The sequence below is a fragment of the Schistocerca serialis genome, chromosome 2 (assembly GCF_023864345.2).
Source record: "Schistocerca serialis cubense isolate TAMUIC-IGC-003099 chromosome 2, iqSchSeri2.2, whole genome shotgun sequence".
Lineage (NCBI taxonomy): Eukaryota > Metazoa > Arthropoda > Insecta > Orthoptera > Acrididae > Schistocerca > Schistocerca serialis.
This window is the reverse complement of record NC_064639.1, coordinates 448,192,567-448,208,368: the sequence shown is the minus strand read 5'-3', so window position 1 is coordinate 448,208,368 and position 15,802 is coordinate 448,192,567. Positions and strand designations below refer to the sequence as shown.

At 42.2% G+C, this 15,802-nt stretch overlaps 1 protein-coding gene across 1 annotated transcript in view; it reads right to left on the bottom strand.

The window, feature by feature from the left end:
* The window catches only part of LOC126456069 (RIB43A-like with coiled-coils protein 2), a 136,685-nt gene that overhangs the window by 81,875 nt on the left and 39,008 nt on the right, over positions 1–15,802 (bottom strand). Inside the window, exon 3 of the mRNA XM_050091824.1 lies at positions 1,224–1,384. Coding sequence (XP_049947781.1) covers positions 1,224–1,384 — 161 coding nt within the window. The remainder of the gene's footprint in view (positions 1–1,223; positions 1,385–15,802) is intronic.

Here is a 15,802-nt window from a genome sequence, read left to right as displayed (position 1 = left end):
TGAACCTGGCAGAACTAGCTCCTGAAAGAAAGGATATTGAGGAGACATGGCTTAGCCACAGCCTGAGGGATGTTACCAGAATTAGAGTTTCACTCTGCAGCGTAGTGTGCGCTGATATGAAACTTCCTGGCAGATTAAAACTGTGTGCCGGACAGAGACTCGAACTCGGGACCTTTGCCTTTCGCGGGCAAGTGCTCTACCATCTGAGCTACCCAAGCAGAGCTACCCAAGCACGACTCACGCCCCGTAAAGTTTGGAAGGTAGGAGACGAGATACTGGCAGAAGTAAAGCTGTGAGGAAGGGGCGAGAGTCGTGCTTGGGTAGCTCAGATGGACGCCGTCACGGTGGCTCAGCGAGTTCGGTCAGAGGGTTTCGCTACCCTCTGTAATAAAAAAACTGAGTGAACGGATCAACGAACAACCTGAACGGGTGTCATTGGACGTCCGCCACGAACAATTGCAACGAACAATATAGAACAAAATGAGATTTAAAAAAAAAAGAAAAAAAAAGATCGTAGAGCACTTGCCCGCGAAAGGCAAAGGTCACGAGTTCGAGTCTCGGTCCGGCACACAGTTTTAACCTGCCAGGAAGTTTCTTATTTGTGAATGGTTCGAAGCACCTTCCGTGTAGTGGACCGCAGGATGTTCAATTGTCGTGATTACAACACGCGCACTGCCTGACTATCTGGAGTTGGGCGCAGCTTTGTGTACCATAGCAACAGCGATTTCATCAGCCACCTGTCGTGCAACCGGTCGTCGGCCTCTTCCCGGAGCGACGCCCAGTTCTCCAGTCGATTCGAATTTTTTCATCATGCTCCACACAGGAGCTGGAGGAAGAGGACCTTTTAGCCGGCGATATTCTCGAAGTGCAGCTGCAGCATTACTGTTGTTTTGATAACAGATTTTCACCAATAATGTTCTGCTCCATTTGTCCAAGCTGATGTTGACACGTCAACAAGTGCACTGCGACTGGTCACGTGTGTGGGACTATGAATCAAGATGACTGATCACGGCACCTAGTGGCCATATTTGGGACTGGACGGTGGCACTGTGAAGCATGGAAATCATGCACCCAATACATTAATGCTACCAAGTTTGGTACTCGTGCGGGAATTAGTTTCCATTTTATAATGTGTTATATGGGGAAAGCAGATTGCGTAGCTCCTACCTGCTTTGTGCGGTTGCGCTGAAACGCTAACCATTAGCGTATTTTGAGGGACCGACCTCTGGGCGCAGGCGAGTCCGCAGGGCTCGGCGTCGTCCTCGCAGGGCGGGCGCGCCTTCTTCAGCGCCTCCGGGTCGTAAAGGTCGAACTCGCGGCGCGTCTCGGGCCGCTGCTGCTCGGCGCGGAACTTGTTGATTTCCTCGCTCAGCCTGCGCCGCTCCTGCCACATCCACCAAGGCATTATAACCATCGATCACTTACTGTCTCGCAGTGCTTTTTCGTTTGGTTTTATGGAGCACGGTGTATTTAACTCCTTTAACATGCGCAGTGCATAGTGATACAGATTTTCGTACTGTACCACTGAAGAATTGCCACCTACACGATGAACAGTACAGTAATACATTTAGTATACTGTATGTTGAAGCCGGCCGGTGTGGCAAAGCGGTTATAGGCGCTACAGTCTGGAAACGGGCGACCGCTACGGTCGCAGGTTCGAATCCTGCCTCGGGCATGGGTGTGTGTAATGTCCTTAGGTTAATTAGGTTTAATTAGTTCTAAGTTCTAGGGGACTGATGACCTCAGAAATTAAGTCCCATAGTGCTCAGAGCCATTTTTTTGTATGTTGATGTTAAAGATTTTTCATAGAAATAATTGTTTAAAACTACAAAGTGTACCGGTGTTTCTTGTTTTGTTTTCCTCTGTTGCACGGATGTCGCGAAGATGATCCGAGCTCTGACACCTGCAGGAAGAAGCCCGAGACTGCGCAAAAACCCCTCCGGCGGTCATTAATATAATAAAATAAAACGATCATTAAAAGTTGAGCTGGACGTTGTCAACACTGTACTCATTTCTTGTTCTGGTTCAAAAGATTCAAATGGATCTGAGCTCTATGGGACTTAACATCTGAGGTCATTAGTCCCCCAGAACTTGGAACTGCTTGAACCTAACTAACCTAAGGACATCACACGCATCCATGCCCGAAGCAGGATTCTAACCTGCGACTGTAGCGGTCGCGCGGTTCCAGACTGAAGCGCCTAGAACCGCTCGGCCACTGCGGCCGGCTCTTGTTCTGACAGCGACATGTATTGTATTACCTGAAGCCTTAATACGAGGCACTGGATTGTATTCTTTGGTGTTTAATAATCCAAGTGGAAGTGGTTTTGAACATAAAAAGTAGTAACGGAATTTTGCATATTTCCTGAAATATTCATAAGAAGTTTATTCTCAGTTGCATCTTGATGAAGGTTTAAACCACTTTCTTTCAAGTACTGAAAAAAGTACTAGGTCTACAACTTTGCTTCCGCCGTTTTTTCTGGAAGCTCGGGACTTTATTGTGAAAAACGCACAACAAAATTATGATTCGTAGTATTGTCTATCGCTGGCCACTACATTCTCCCATCTTTCAGATAGCTTACGAATCTCGTGGCGGAAGAACTGGGCATCTTTTGTGGGGATCCATGAATCTATTCAATTTCGCACATGTTCGTATGATCGGAAGTGCTGGTCAGCCAGACTGCATGCCACTGATCGAAAAAGGTGGTAGTCAGACAGAGCAACGTATGGAGAATACGACGGGAGGGGCAGGACTTCTAATTTCAACGTTTTCATGTATATTTTGATGGGTTTTGCGACATAGGGTCGAGCACTGACCTGCTGCAAAATTACCTTTACGTGTCTATCGCTGTATTGTGGCAGTTTGTGTTTCAGTGCTGGGCTCGAACGCATCAATTGTTTTCGATAAGGATGTCCTGTGACTGTCTTCGCCTGTTTCAGTAGCTACAAAAACGTTCTGTCTTCCACCGCGAAGCCGGTCTTCGATATCAAAATCACCGATCATAAGACGTTGGAAACATTCTCTGCACGTTCTTCCACTAATAGTTCCCTCGCCATTGGTCTTACTCTGCATTTTAAGAGCCATAGCCGCAGATTTCTTCATGTTAAAGCAGAAAACTAAACCTTCCCGCAAATGGCGAGAAATGGGTACGTAATCTGACGCACTTAATCGAGAATAACCTTATGATGAAATCACAAATCGACTAATATTTTTATGGCATTATGTTTACAAATGCCTAAGCTTATTGTATTACACATATGACCAACCACCCGAACCCCACTTGCCGCCAATGACGTCTATTGCAAAAAGGCGGAAGCAAAGTTGTAGACCTAATATTTAAATGATAAACCGTACAAAAATTAAGAAGTGTTATATTTGCGATTGAAGTAGTTTGCCGAGATGTATTTCCATAACAGTATTCAATGTTAAAAAAAAAAACAGTATGTGCTATTAACTGAATGTGAATGAAAGCTATTAAGCTCCAGTTCACCGAAAATAATAACAAAATACATTAAAGTGCAAATAAAAAATTTCGTATTTGAGTGTTAGGGTAGAAATCAGACCTTCAGCATATTCAACGGAATGTAATAAGTATTATTGTTGATTATCTAGGTCACAAGGACAATCGACAACAAATTTTCATGATTCAGACAGATTTTTAACCAGTGGCATTAACATTTATCGTCGTTTTCCATCTCAAGGGAGACAAACCTGTAGACTCCTAATTTTTTTAAGGAAGTAGTAGCATACACGCAGTCCGCCTACGATGCTGAATGGTCAGCGCAGATGACTGCTACGCGGGTGATCCGGCTTCGATTTCCGGTACTGCCAGGGATTTTTTCCTTTGTGGGAGGACTGGAACGAGGACGAGGAGCACTGAGCCTCGTGATGCCAACGGGGGAACTACTCGACTGATCAGTAACGGCTCTAAGAACGAGAAACCCGTCAACGACCGAGAGAGCGGTGTGCTCACCACCAGCCCCTGCTGCACCTGATGACCCCGACCACCTAAGCGGCAGAGGATGAGGCGGCGGGCCCAGTTGGCCTATCTAGGACCGCAAAGTAGAACTCTACTTGCTTTACTAGTGTACATATAGCAGTACACGGCCAAAACAGAGTTCAGATACATACATTAGTCGCAACGACATCATTTGCGCTACATATAAACAACCACTACAGCGCAAGGCACTCAATATTAGGCAAATGAAAGACTATTTTACCTCCGGAGTATTTTATCCAACATCATACCACCGTCATTAAGTCATACGCTAGAACTGCATATTCTAGTAAATATAACACGTGTACTTTTCTCTTGCTTTCGCCAGTTCGCCGTACCAACATAGCAAGATAATGTTGGTTAATGCTACGAGGTCAGTTATTTTATAGGATGTGCTACGTTTATGAAGCTAAAACACTGGAAGAAAACTCGGCAAATGAATGTAAAATTTATATCTTTGGGCAGGCACTACTCAGAAAGATGTTGTGATCAGAAAAAAAAACCAATTGCATTTTACGGGTTGGATCATGGAATGTCAGATCCCTTAACGGGCACGTAGGATAGAGACTTTGAAAACATAAGTGAATAGGCTGAAGATAAATACAGTGGGAAACAGCTAAATGCAGTGGTAGACTGAAAACTATATCTGGTCAGGTGAGTACAGAGTTTTCAACACAAAATCGAGTATGGGTTATGTCAGTTTAATAATGAATTAGGAAACGTGAATGTCGGTAAAATACTGTGAATAACATGGTACACGCATTATCGTAGCCAAGACAGACACGAAGCCACCACTAACCACAATAATACAAGCCTGTATGGCAACTAGCAGCCGGCCTCTGTGACCGAGCGGTTCTAGGCGCTTCAGTCCGAAGGCGCGCGGCTGCTACAGTCGCAAATTCGAATCCTGCCTCGGGCATGGATGTGTGTGATGTTAGTTAGGTTAAGGTAGTTCTAAGTCTAGGGGATTGATGACCTCAGATGTTAAGTCCCATAGTGCTCAGAGCCATTTGAACCATTTGAATTTTGGCAACTAGCACTGTAGATGATGAAGAGATCGAAAGAGTGTACCATTACGTAAAATAATTTATTCAGATAGTTAAGATACAGAAAAATTTCATTGTGATGTGGAGGACTGGAAGTCGGTAGAAGGAAAAGCAAGAGAAGGAAAACTGCCAGGGGAATGTGGACTGGGGGAAACAGGTGAAAGAGAATACAGCAGAAGACGAATGGGTGGCTTGCTGAGATGAAATAATGAAGACAACAGGGGATCAAACAGGCAAAAGGACAAGGCCTAGTAGAAATTCTTGGATATCACAGAAGATATTGAATTTAACTGATGGAAGGAGAAAGATGGAAGGAATACACACATGAAGGTCTGTACAAAAAATAGAAACATGAATACAGTACTATTGAAAGTAAGAGTAAATAGAAGTAGACGAACTGCAAAACTTAATACCTCGAGAAGAATTTAAGTCGAAACAACACCAGTGGAGTAGACGAAATTCCATTATAATGATTGCGAAAAATACTCCATGTTATATATAAGATATGTGAGATAGGCGAAATATGCTCAAACTTCAAAAAGAATGTAATAATCGCAATTCAAAAGAAAGAAGATGCTGAAAAGTGTGACTATTAACCATCTCTCTGATTAATAAGTCTTGGTTGCAAAATGCTGGCAAGAATTCTTTACCAAAAACTGATAAGACTGTACAGGCCGATCTCGGAGAAGACCGGTTGGTTTTCCGGAGAAATGTGGGAACACGCGGGAGAATCCTGACCCTACAGCTTATCTTAGAAAATAGACTGAAAAAAGGCAGTCATATGCATTTGCAGGTTTAGAGAAAGTTTTTGACAAAGTTGACTGGAATACTCTCTTTGAAATTCTGAAGATAGCAAGAGTAAAATACAGGAAGCGGAAGGCAATTTATGACTTGTATAGAAACAGGACAGCAGTTATAAGAGTCGAAGCTCATGAGAGCGAAGCAGTGGTTGAGAAGGGAATGGGACAGGGTTGCAGATTCTCCCCGACGTCATTCAATCTGTACACTGAGCAAGTAGTAAAGGAATTAAAGCAATAGGAATTAAATTTCGGCGAGAAGAAATAAACACTTTGCAGTTTGCCGATGTTACTGTAATTCTGTCAGAGATAGCAAAGGACATGGAATGCACAGTGTCTTGAAATGAGAATATACGACGAACATCAACAAAAGCAAGACAAGGATAATGAAATGTAGTCGAATTAAATCAGGTGATGCTGAGAGAATTAGTTTAGGAAACGAGACATTAGAAGTAGTCGATGAGTTTAGCTAACTGGGCAACAAGATAACTTACAAGACCGCATAGGGAAGATATAAAATGCAGACAGGCAACAGCAAGAAAAGCGTTTACGAAAGAGAGAAATTTGTTAACATCTGTACATACATTATGTGATCAAAAGTATCCGGATATTCCCAAAAACATATGTTTTTCATATTAGTTACATTGTGCTTCCACCTGCTGCAAGGTACTCCATATCAGCGACCTCATTAGTCATTAAACATCGTGAGAGAGCAGAATGGGGCTCTCCGCGAAACTCCCGGACTTCGAACGTGGTCAGGTGATAGGGTGTTACTTGTGTCATACGTCTGTACGCGACATTTCTACACTCCTAAACATACCTAGGTCCACTGTTTCCGATGTGATAATGAAGTGGAAACGTGAAGGGACACGTACAGCACAAAAGCGTACAGGCCGACCTCATCTCTTGACTGACAGAGACCGTTGACAGTTGAAGAGGGTCGTAATGTGTAATAGGCAGACATCTATCCAGACCATCACACAGGAATTCCAAACTGCATCAGGATCCACAGCAAGTACTATGACAGTTAGGCGGGAGGTGAGGAAACTTGGATTTCGTGGTCGAGCGGCTGCTCATAAGCCACACATCACGCCGGTAAATGCCAAACGACGCCTCACTTGGTGTAAGGAGCGTAAACATTGGACGATTGAACAGTGGAAAAACGTTGTGTGGAGTGATGAATCACGGTACACAATGTGGCGATCCGATGGCAGGGTGTGGGTATGTTGAATGACCGGTAAACGTCACCTGCCAGCGTTTGTAGTGCCAACAGTAAAATTCGGAGGCTGTTGTGCTATGGTGTGGTCGTGTTTTTCATGGTGGGGGCTTGCACCCCTTGTTTTGCATGACACTATCAAAGCACAGGCCTACATTGATGTTTTAAGCATCTTCTTCCTTCCAACTGTTGAAGAACATCTCGGGGAAGGCGATTGCATCTTTCAACACGATCGAGCACCTGTTCATAATGCACGGCCTGTGACAGAGCGGTTACACGACAATAACATCCCTGTAATAGACTGGCCGGCATAGAGTCCAGACCTGAATCCCACAGAACACCTTTGGGATGTTTTGGAACGCCGACTTCGTGCCAGGCCTGACCAACCGACATCTATACCTCTCCTCCGTCCAGCACTCGTGAACAGTGGGCTGCCATTCCCCAAGAAACCTATGCGATTGCAGTCTTTCTCGGCGTATTCCACTGAAGAATTCTTCTCGGGTTATCAGCCGGGTGGTGGCGTCGTCTTGTCGCGGCGTTTCAATGAGTTTCGTACCCATCATCTCCTGGCGAAGTGTCAGGATGCTGTTCTCTGCCACAGACAAAGATATTCAGACAGGCAACCTCCTCCGTGAGGGCCCGTTGACGCGGAAAAGAGTGTGGGACGGGGCGCGGAAGGAGTGGTGGCCGGGGCGGGGCGGGGGGGGGGGGGGGGGGGGTTACAGCAGTTCTGGCAGATGACGCAAATGGCGCTGGGGTGCGAAACTGCCCGGGCAGCAGGCAGTAGAGGTGGGCCAAACGGTTATTCTGGAGTAACCGTTATCACAGTTCCAGTTATTCTTTGATAACCGTTATCGTTAACGGTTATTAATAACTGCCAAGTTATTTTTCGCTAGCGAATACCGATAACTCCGACAGTTAAATAACGACATAGTTGGAATCCATCAGTTTAGTTATCAGTATATCTGCGAGTAGTGTGAAATAGCAGGAATGTCGTATGAATCGTGTCATAACCTCAGCTTATTAACTCCGGGTTCATTTTAGTTGATGTTAGAACGATTATTAGTGTTTCAGATTATATGTTTGTAGGTTATCGGTCGCTATTAGAAATATTATCTTCGCAGCTGCGACAGAAAGTACGCGGAACTTCGCCAAAGCACTGTTTAAGTAAAATGTTAACAACGTGCGTTTTTAAGTATGAATTAATATGTAAACTGAGTACTGTAGGTTAAATTCGAAGCTTAATTTCTTGTGCTGCTCACATAATGGAATAAAGTGTACAGCCTTGTAATACAACAAAAAATATACGTAATGTGACAGATTCGTTTACTCCTGTGCTGTAAAAGCTAGTCCTATTGGGGAAAGTGTGAGTACGCTAATCCAAGTTTTATGTCAGATTTGCAAACTGCTCGATTTCTCCATCGACAGCATGTTTATAACATATGAAGACATGCAGATCGAAAAGGTTGACAGTGTTACATTTCTGGGACTACAACTCGATAATAAATTCAGTTGGGAAGGGCATACCACATTTTTTCATTCTATTATTTCATAAGGGAACATATTCTGTGGTAACTCATCAAACGTAGCAAAAGTTTTTCGCATGTAAAAGCGTGTAATAAAAATCGTTTGTGGTATCAATTCAAGAACATCATGTAGGAACCTGTTCAAGGAACTTTGTATTCTAACCACTGCTTCCTAGTATATTTATTCCTTAATGAAATTTGTTACAAGTATTTCCAACCAATAGCTTAATACATAATATCAGTACTAGAAATGGGAACAGCAATCTACATAAAGACCTAAAATTACTTACCTTGGTCCAAAAGGGGTCCAATATTCAGGAACATGCATTTTCAATAAGCTGCCAGCAAGTCAGCAACCATTAAAAACTTGGTTTCAGATAAGGCACGGTTTACAGTGTGTTTGAATGACTATTTGATACATAAGTGTCGGATTCCACCCATCATCAATATGCCGGAAATGTCTATTTTAAGTGTGTCTATGACGTCACTACATACACATGGCAACAAACACGAAGATACATATAAATAATACAATAACATTTCCCACCAAAAATACAATCAAACCAATGGGACAACTGCGGGAAGTTGGGGGCTTTAGGGTGAGGACAAGCTAGTAAAAAAAACACACCATGATCCCAAAACACAAAATGAAGAACAAAAATAAAAAAAAATACAGCATTCTGCTACACCAACAAAAATCTGCAGGAATCAGACACTTCCCTTGAACAATATAGGTCAACTATAGGTGACCATACCAAAACACCAACACCCACAACTAAAAGTACGAAAATTGGAATCAGACATTTCCCTTGACCTACATAGGTCAACCTCAGATGACGATACTAAAACATCAACACACACAATTATGAAAATGGGAATCGGTCATTATCCGGTGACCTATATAGGTCCACCACAGCTACTGATGCCAAAAAACCAACACCTACAACTGCGAAAAATAAAACCACAATCCCAAAAGTCCACAAATCAATCATCCCTACATAAATTAAATCACATTCAATACTTCATAAATACACAAAACATCACAGCTAGAAAAAAAAAAAAAATTAATTACCACCAGCAAATTCCGGCACTGCAACCTAGATCGACAGCCCCCCCCCCCCCCCCCCCCCACACACACACAAAAACCAACTCATAAACACGGTGCCGTAATGACATTCACACACCACAACACCTTTACGTCGAAGCAGACGGGTGGAATCAGACGCTTCCAGTGACCCCTCCTTCTACTCTGTAGATGAATATCGTAACAGAGACTGATAGACCAGCTTAGGTAAAAATTCTGCTATATTTCAGTTTTGACAGCACTTGGTTGCAACAGTCAAGATCGGGTATTCTGTGTACGATAAATTTATTAAAAGTACGTAACTGTGTTTTATTCTGTCAGTGTACCAATTCTGTAAATATTAGCAGTTACTGTGATATATTCACGTATTTTGACAATCTCCTGACAAATATGAGGATAATAATTATTATATTCCACTGTATTATGTTATACTTTCTGACATGTTATTTGTCATTCCTGATGGCCAGCGGCTATTTCCGTAGCAGTACGAAAATATTTGTTCGCTCCAGTTACTATCCTCTCTGGAAATATCACCTGGAACTACGACCTTTAACTGGAGTCACAGAGTCAGGAACGTCTAGACACACAGTTATTCCGTTACCAGCTTCCAGGTTATCTGTGGTGGTAGCCCGATAACTACCAGAGAACTAGAACTACGAGCCAATAACGATAACTGCCAGAGGAGAATACCGGCTCTGACAGTTATTTCCATAGTCGCTCGAATTCCTTAGTAACTTTCCTTGTACTACCCGTCCAAGCTAAATTAACACGTAAGGCGGTGGCTTAAGGGAACGACCGTACTTGTTAATGCCTGTACTGCAGCTCCTATCAGCCACGGCTCGGACATTAACTTTATTTAATTGTTTATGCTAAAAGTAACGAAGACCCACGAAATAGTACACAGTTCTTATCAACAGATGGCGCGCAGTCTCACAGTTATTCCCATGGTCTATAGAACGCCTCCAAATGCGCAGTACGATCTTCGGTCAACAGATGGCGTGAGGCACTGTTGACACTAAACAGTTATTGAAATAACTGCCAGAATCAGAGGAACGGTTATCGCAGTAACCGTTACTTCTCAGTAACCGGTTATTTCTATCAGTTACGTTATTTTTTGCCACCTCTAGCGGGCAGCAGTTAACTGCACACACGAGGCCGTGGCAGTGGAAATCTCCACTACTACTTTCCCTCAAATGCTGGCACAGGGTAACATCCAGGTGTTCTCAGGCATTTAGTCGCTGCGGAAGGTAATGTTATCGCTGCCGAGTATTTTCTGGAAGTGTTTTTGGGAATCTGTTATGCGTCATGTCAGGAAGAAATTGTGCGTATAAGGAAGGGGTGCGGATCCAACCGGAAAGACACGGCGATGAAATTCTTTCCTTTCCCTGTGAAAGATGAGAAAAGGTACGTTTAAACAAATTGTATTACTTTAGCTGTTGTTGCTTTGAGAATGAGTATTGTCTTGTGCTAATACTCCCTGGCAGATTAAAACTGTGTGCCACACCGAGACTCTACACTGCCAGGAAGTTTCGTATCAGCTGCAGAGTGAGAATCCATTCTGTCTTGCACTACCCCAACAGATACACAACCTTTACAATCATAATACTTTTTAGGATTCCGTCCCTAAACCGGTTGAAACGGAACGCTTATAGTCTCACTTTCTCGTCCGTCTGTCTGACCCTTAAAACACGTTTTTCTTCAGAATGGGTAGAGATAATTAGTGGAAATTTATGTCACACACTACGGTATACGGTCCCTTCGTTATGTAAAAAAATTGAGCTACTGCGTCAACGCAAGCAAAAGATACGGCAGTTTATATAAAAGAAATGTTTACGTCACAGGTCACTCGTCAAAACTTATAGGGTACTTACCGTTGACCTAGAATCATAAAATTTGGTATGATGTGAGGTTTCATAGTACAAGCAAAAGAAAAAGTCCGAAAATTATGAAATTATTGCTGGGATTGTTGTTTTTTGTTTTTTTTTTCCGCATGAAAATATGAGGTCGAGTTAATGAAGTTAAGTGGAATCAAAAAAGTCGTTTTCACTGATGAAGGGTCTGTGTGTAAAATAGTGCAAGCCCTAGAGTTCTCAACACACAAAATTTACATTTTAAAAGAGCTTTCTACACTGACTGCAGATTAATGTCTTCACATCAGCGTTGAAAGTAATTATACGATGTTCAGCAGGAAATTATAACGGAGCTGCAGCTACATACTTAACGTTATCGTTACCTATACACTGTATCATACTAACATCGTAACGATTTGTTGTACTATTAAGTGTTCTTTCCGCTCACGGATAGAGCGTGGAAAGAATGGTTGCTTATGCGGCTTCGTACGTTCATTGCCGTATGTCATACATGAGCAACAGCATTTTTTATGATATTACCTGAGAAACAACTCTCGATAAGGATAGGAAGGTTCTCAGTATCGGTCGTATATACGTATCTTTTAACGCAGATCTGGATTTCGGCTACAGTGCAGCCTTCGTCAGTGCTCTGTAGGAGTCATCACGATCACACAACACAGTTTAATTTAAAATAGCCCCTCGGCATTAGTGAAAGTTTCTGAAATGGCTAGTTTACAGAGAAATTTTTATTCGTAGGTGCCTAAAGAAAAAACTCGTTCGTCATTTTTCAAGGGAAGTGTAATAGGGTCAAAATTATTCATGTCTTACAACAACAAATTACCAGAAAACATCAGTTGCAACCTTACACTTTTCGCAGATTATGCGATAATTTGCGACGTGAGTGTACAAAGGAGGTCTGATAAGTCTGATAAGAAAATAAGAAAAGTGTTTTGTGTCACAAACACTTCAACTCACTTTTCGAAATAGCCTCCTTTGAGGGATTTAGGAGGTGCGATGAAAAAGTAATGGGAATTTTTTTAAGAATCCTGATTTATTCATCAGCATCAACTTCGTCTCCTTCAAAGTATTCCCCCTCAGATATAATACACTAGTCAGGCAGCGCTTTCTCCAATCTTGGAAGCACTTCTGGAACTTACTTTTCGTTATGGTGTTCAGTTTCTTCAGCGATTCCGTTTTTATCTCATCATCAACGGTGACAAACGACGTCCTTTCATTATTCTCTTCAGCCTCAGGAATAGAAAGATGTCGCAAGGGTCTTGCCGGCGAATACAGTGGCTGAGGCGTCGTAACAGTTTTGTTTTTCGCCAAAAAATCTCGAACAAGCATTGAAGTGTGAGCGCGATTGTTACCGTGACGCAATTTCGACCTGTGTTTTAGCCACAATTCTGATGGTTTTCTTCGGATTGCTTGACGAAAACAGCGCATCACTTCCAGGTAGCATTCCTTATTGACATTACGACCGCGAGACAAGATCTCGTGATGCACTATTCCACTGTAATCAAAGGAAACAGTGAGAAGAACATTCGCATGTGATCAAACTTCTAATTTTTGTTTCGGTCTTGACTCTTCAGGCAGTTTCCATTGGGACGATTGGGCCTTGTTTACGACGTCATAGCCGTATACCCATGTTCCGTCATCTGTTATAACCTTCTTTAAAAGTTCTGGATTGCTCTTAACTTCATTCAGCAATTCCTGAGCGATGTCTACGCGACGTCGTTTATGGTCGAAATTCAATTTCGGAACACACTTTACTGCTACAGGTTTCATGCTCAAAACATCCGAAGAAATTGCTTGTGGAGGGTCAAAGGGTATGCCAACATCATCAACAACCTTTTTAGGACCATATTCTTTATTTGTTCCAGATCCTCGTCAATAATAGATGTGCTAGGGCACCTAGAGCAGTCGTCGTCTTCAACTTCTTCTCCAACCTATTTGTAACGTTTATACGATTTGCAAAGACTTGTCTCACTCATAGTAGATTCGCAGAAAGACGCAGTCAACATTTCGAATGCAGTGCCGCAAAGTATTCCATATTTCAAGCAAAATTTAGTGCTTATTCTTTAATCCATGCTTTTCGAAAGTAGAAATTCGCCGAGCACTCGGAAACACATTAATCTTTTCGCCATTGGTATCTGTGATGTGTGGGGTGGGGCATTATTCTGGTGAAAGAGCACTTCTTTGCGTATCAATCTTGCTCTTTTTTCAGCCAACGCAAGTTCAAGTAACCCGGCAATGGTCAACAAGGGTTAAGGGTCCAGTTATGGTTCTGCATTTTTCGAAGTAATCTACTTGGATTACTCCAAGGGAATCCCAAAAAACAGTGGCCATCACCTTATAAGGTACAAAATGGTCTTTGCCTTCTTCCGAGCTCTTTCACCACCATTTGTCAATTGTTTTGACTGCCGTTTTACTCTGGTGTATAACGATGGATCCAGGTTTCACTGACAATCACAAATCGCCGCAAAAAAACTTACGGATCTGATTAAACATCGTCAGGCATTGTGTTGAAGTGTTGCGCTGGATACGCTATTGATAGATTGTGAGCAATCGTGGCACCACAGCTCCTTAATAGTCAAATCTCCGTGCAGAATATTATGCTGTCGCTCAGTTGATATGCCGACAGTTTCATAAATCACAAGAGGTTTTATTTGGTAGTCTTGCATTACCATATCCTGGATTTCCTTTGAGATTACCTCAGTTGGACAGTCACAACACGCTTCGTCCTCGGTGCTTGCCGACCAAGTTTAAATTCATTATACCAAAAGTAAAGAGTCTTCAGTGATGGAACAGAGTTCACGTAAACTTAATCCAATTCAGTTCTGATTTGTGCGGCAGTCCAATCCTTCAAATCAACATGTTTAATAACAGCACGAAACTCTGATCTCTCCAACTGCAGTCGTAGTCGATAGACTGAACAATTCAGATGGATTTCAACAATGAACTGGACGCTTGACTTTATTGAAACTGTTTGTATGACACTTTGAATAATCAAAATTACCAGTCATGCAGGCTCAACAAAAATGTTCCATTCTTCATGAAATTTACCACACTTACCAAACCATCCTTGTAATGTAATCAGAAGAAAATGGTTTGGGTACTCACTCTAACCTTGGTAAGATCTCTCTTAATTTTCAGTAATGAATCTGAAAATCTCTTGTTGCCTCCATATCTTTCGAGTAAGGATCATGAGGATATAATTACGTTTCTCGCAATACATAGAATGCCATATAAACAGTCGTGCTTTCCCCGCACTACTTCTTAATCGAATGGAAGGAGACCATAATGGTAGAAGCAAGAGTATCCTGTGCCATCAATTAAGTGATAATATTCAAGCAATTTTGTAGATAGAGTAATGTTTCATAAAAGTTCTGAAAATTCTCTGTTTTGCGAACAAGCTGCAGTCTTTTGCATGCTATCAACGAACCAATGCCTCCCATTATCAATAACCCCAACAAAACTTGCATAATTCCGTTTACTCATCCTGTAATTGTCGCTCCTAGGTATTATTTTGTATGTTACGTTTAATTCCAGGTCCAATTAGACACTGTGAATAGCATTTATAAACTTAGCGAAACATTTAGCATTTCATGCTTCTCCCTTTTTTGCACATTCCTCATGGGTGCTGTATGATAATGTGTCATTCGAGAGCCATATATCTTTCATTTATCGTTGAACTTCATTTAATTGTTTTCACGTCCGTTCACTAACATACTGTCCCGTTGTTTCTTCCTGAACAACTTCTTTACTTACTACCCGAAGGGAACTCTCTTTCAGTCCCCCATTTCGAAAAATATTTTCCTTTCTCACAGCAAAGCGATTTCTTTAAAACATTGGTGCATCTGCTGTTTCTCTTACAAAGCATTAAAAAGTGAAATGTAGTTACTAGGGTGCTGATGAATAACCACATATCTAGACTCCGTAATTTCCAAGCACTTTCATCTATTAATCTCTCAGTTTCATTTAGTTAGCCAGATGCGATTTCGCCTTACTAATTCACCTTTACATTACAGGTGTCAAGAGTGGATTCTGTGCAGTGGGAACTATTCATTGTTTGACTTGCAGTACATAAATTCCTATGTTCAAATGGTTCAAATGGCTCTGAGCACTATGGGACTTAACATCTTAGGTCATCAGTCCTCTAGAACTTAGAACCACTTAAACCTAACTAACCTAAGAACATCACACACATCCATGCCCGAGGCAGGATTCGAACCTGCGACCGTAGCAGTCGCGCGGTTCCAGACTGAGCGCCTAGAACCGCGAGACC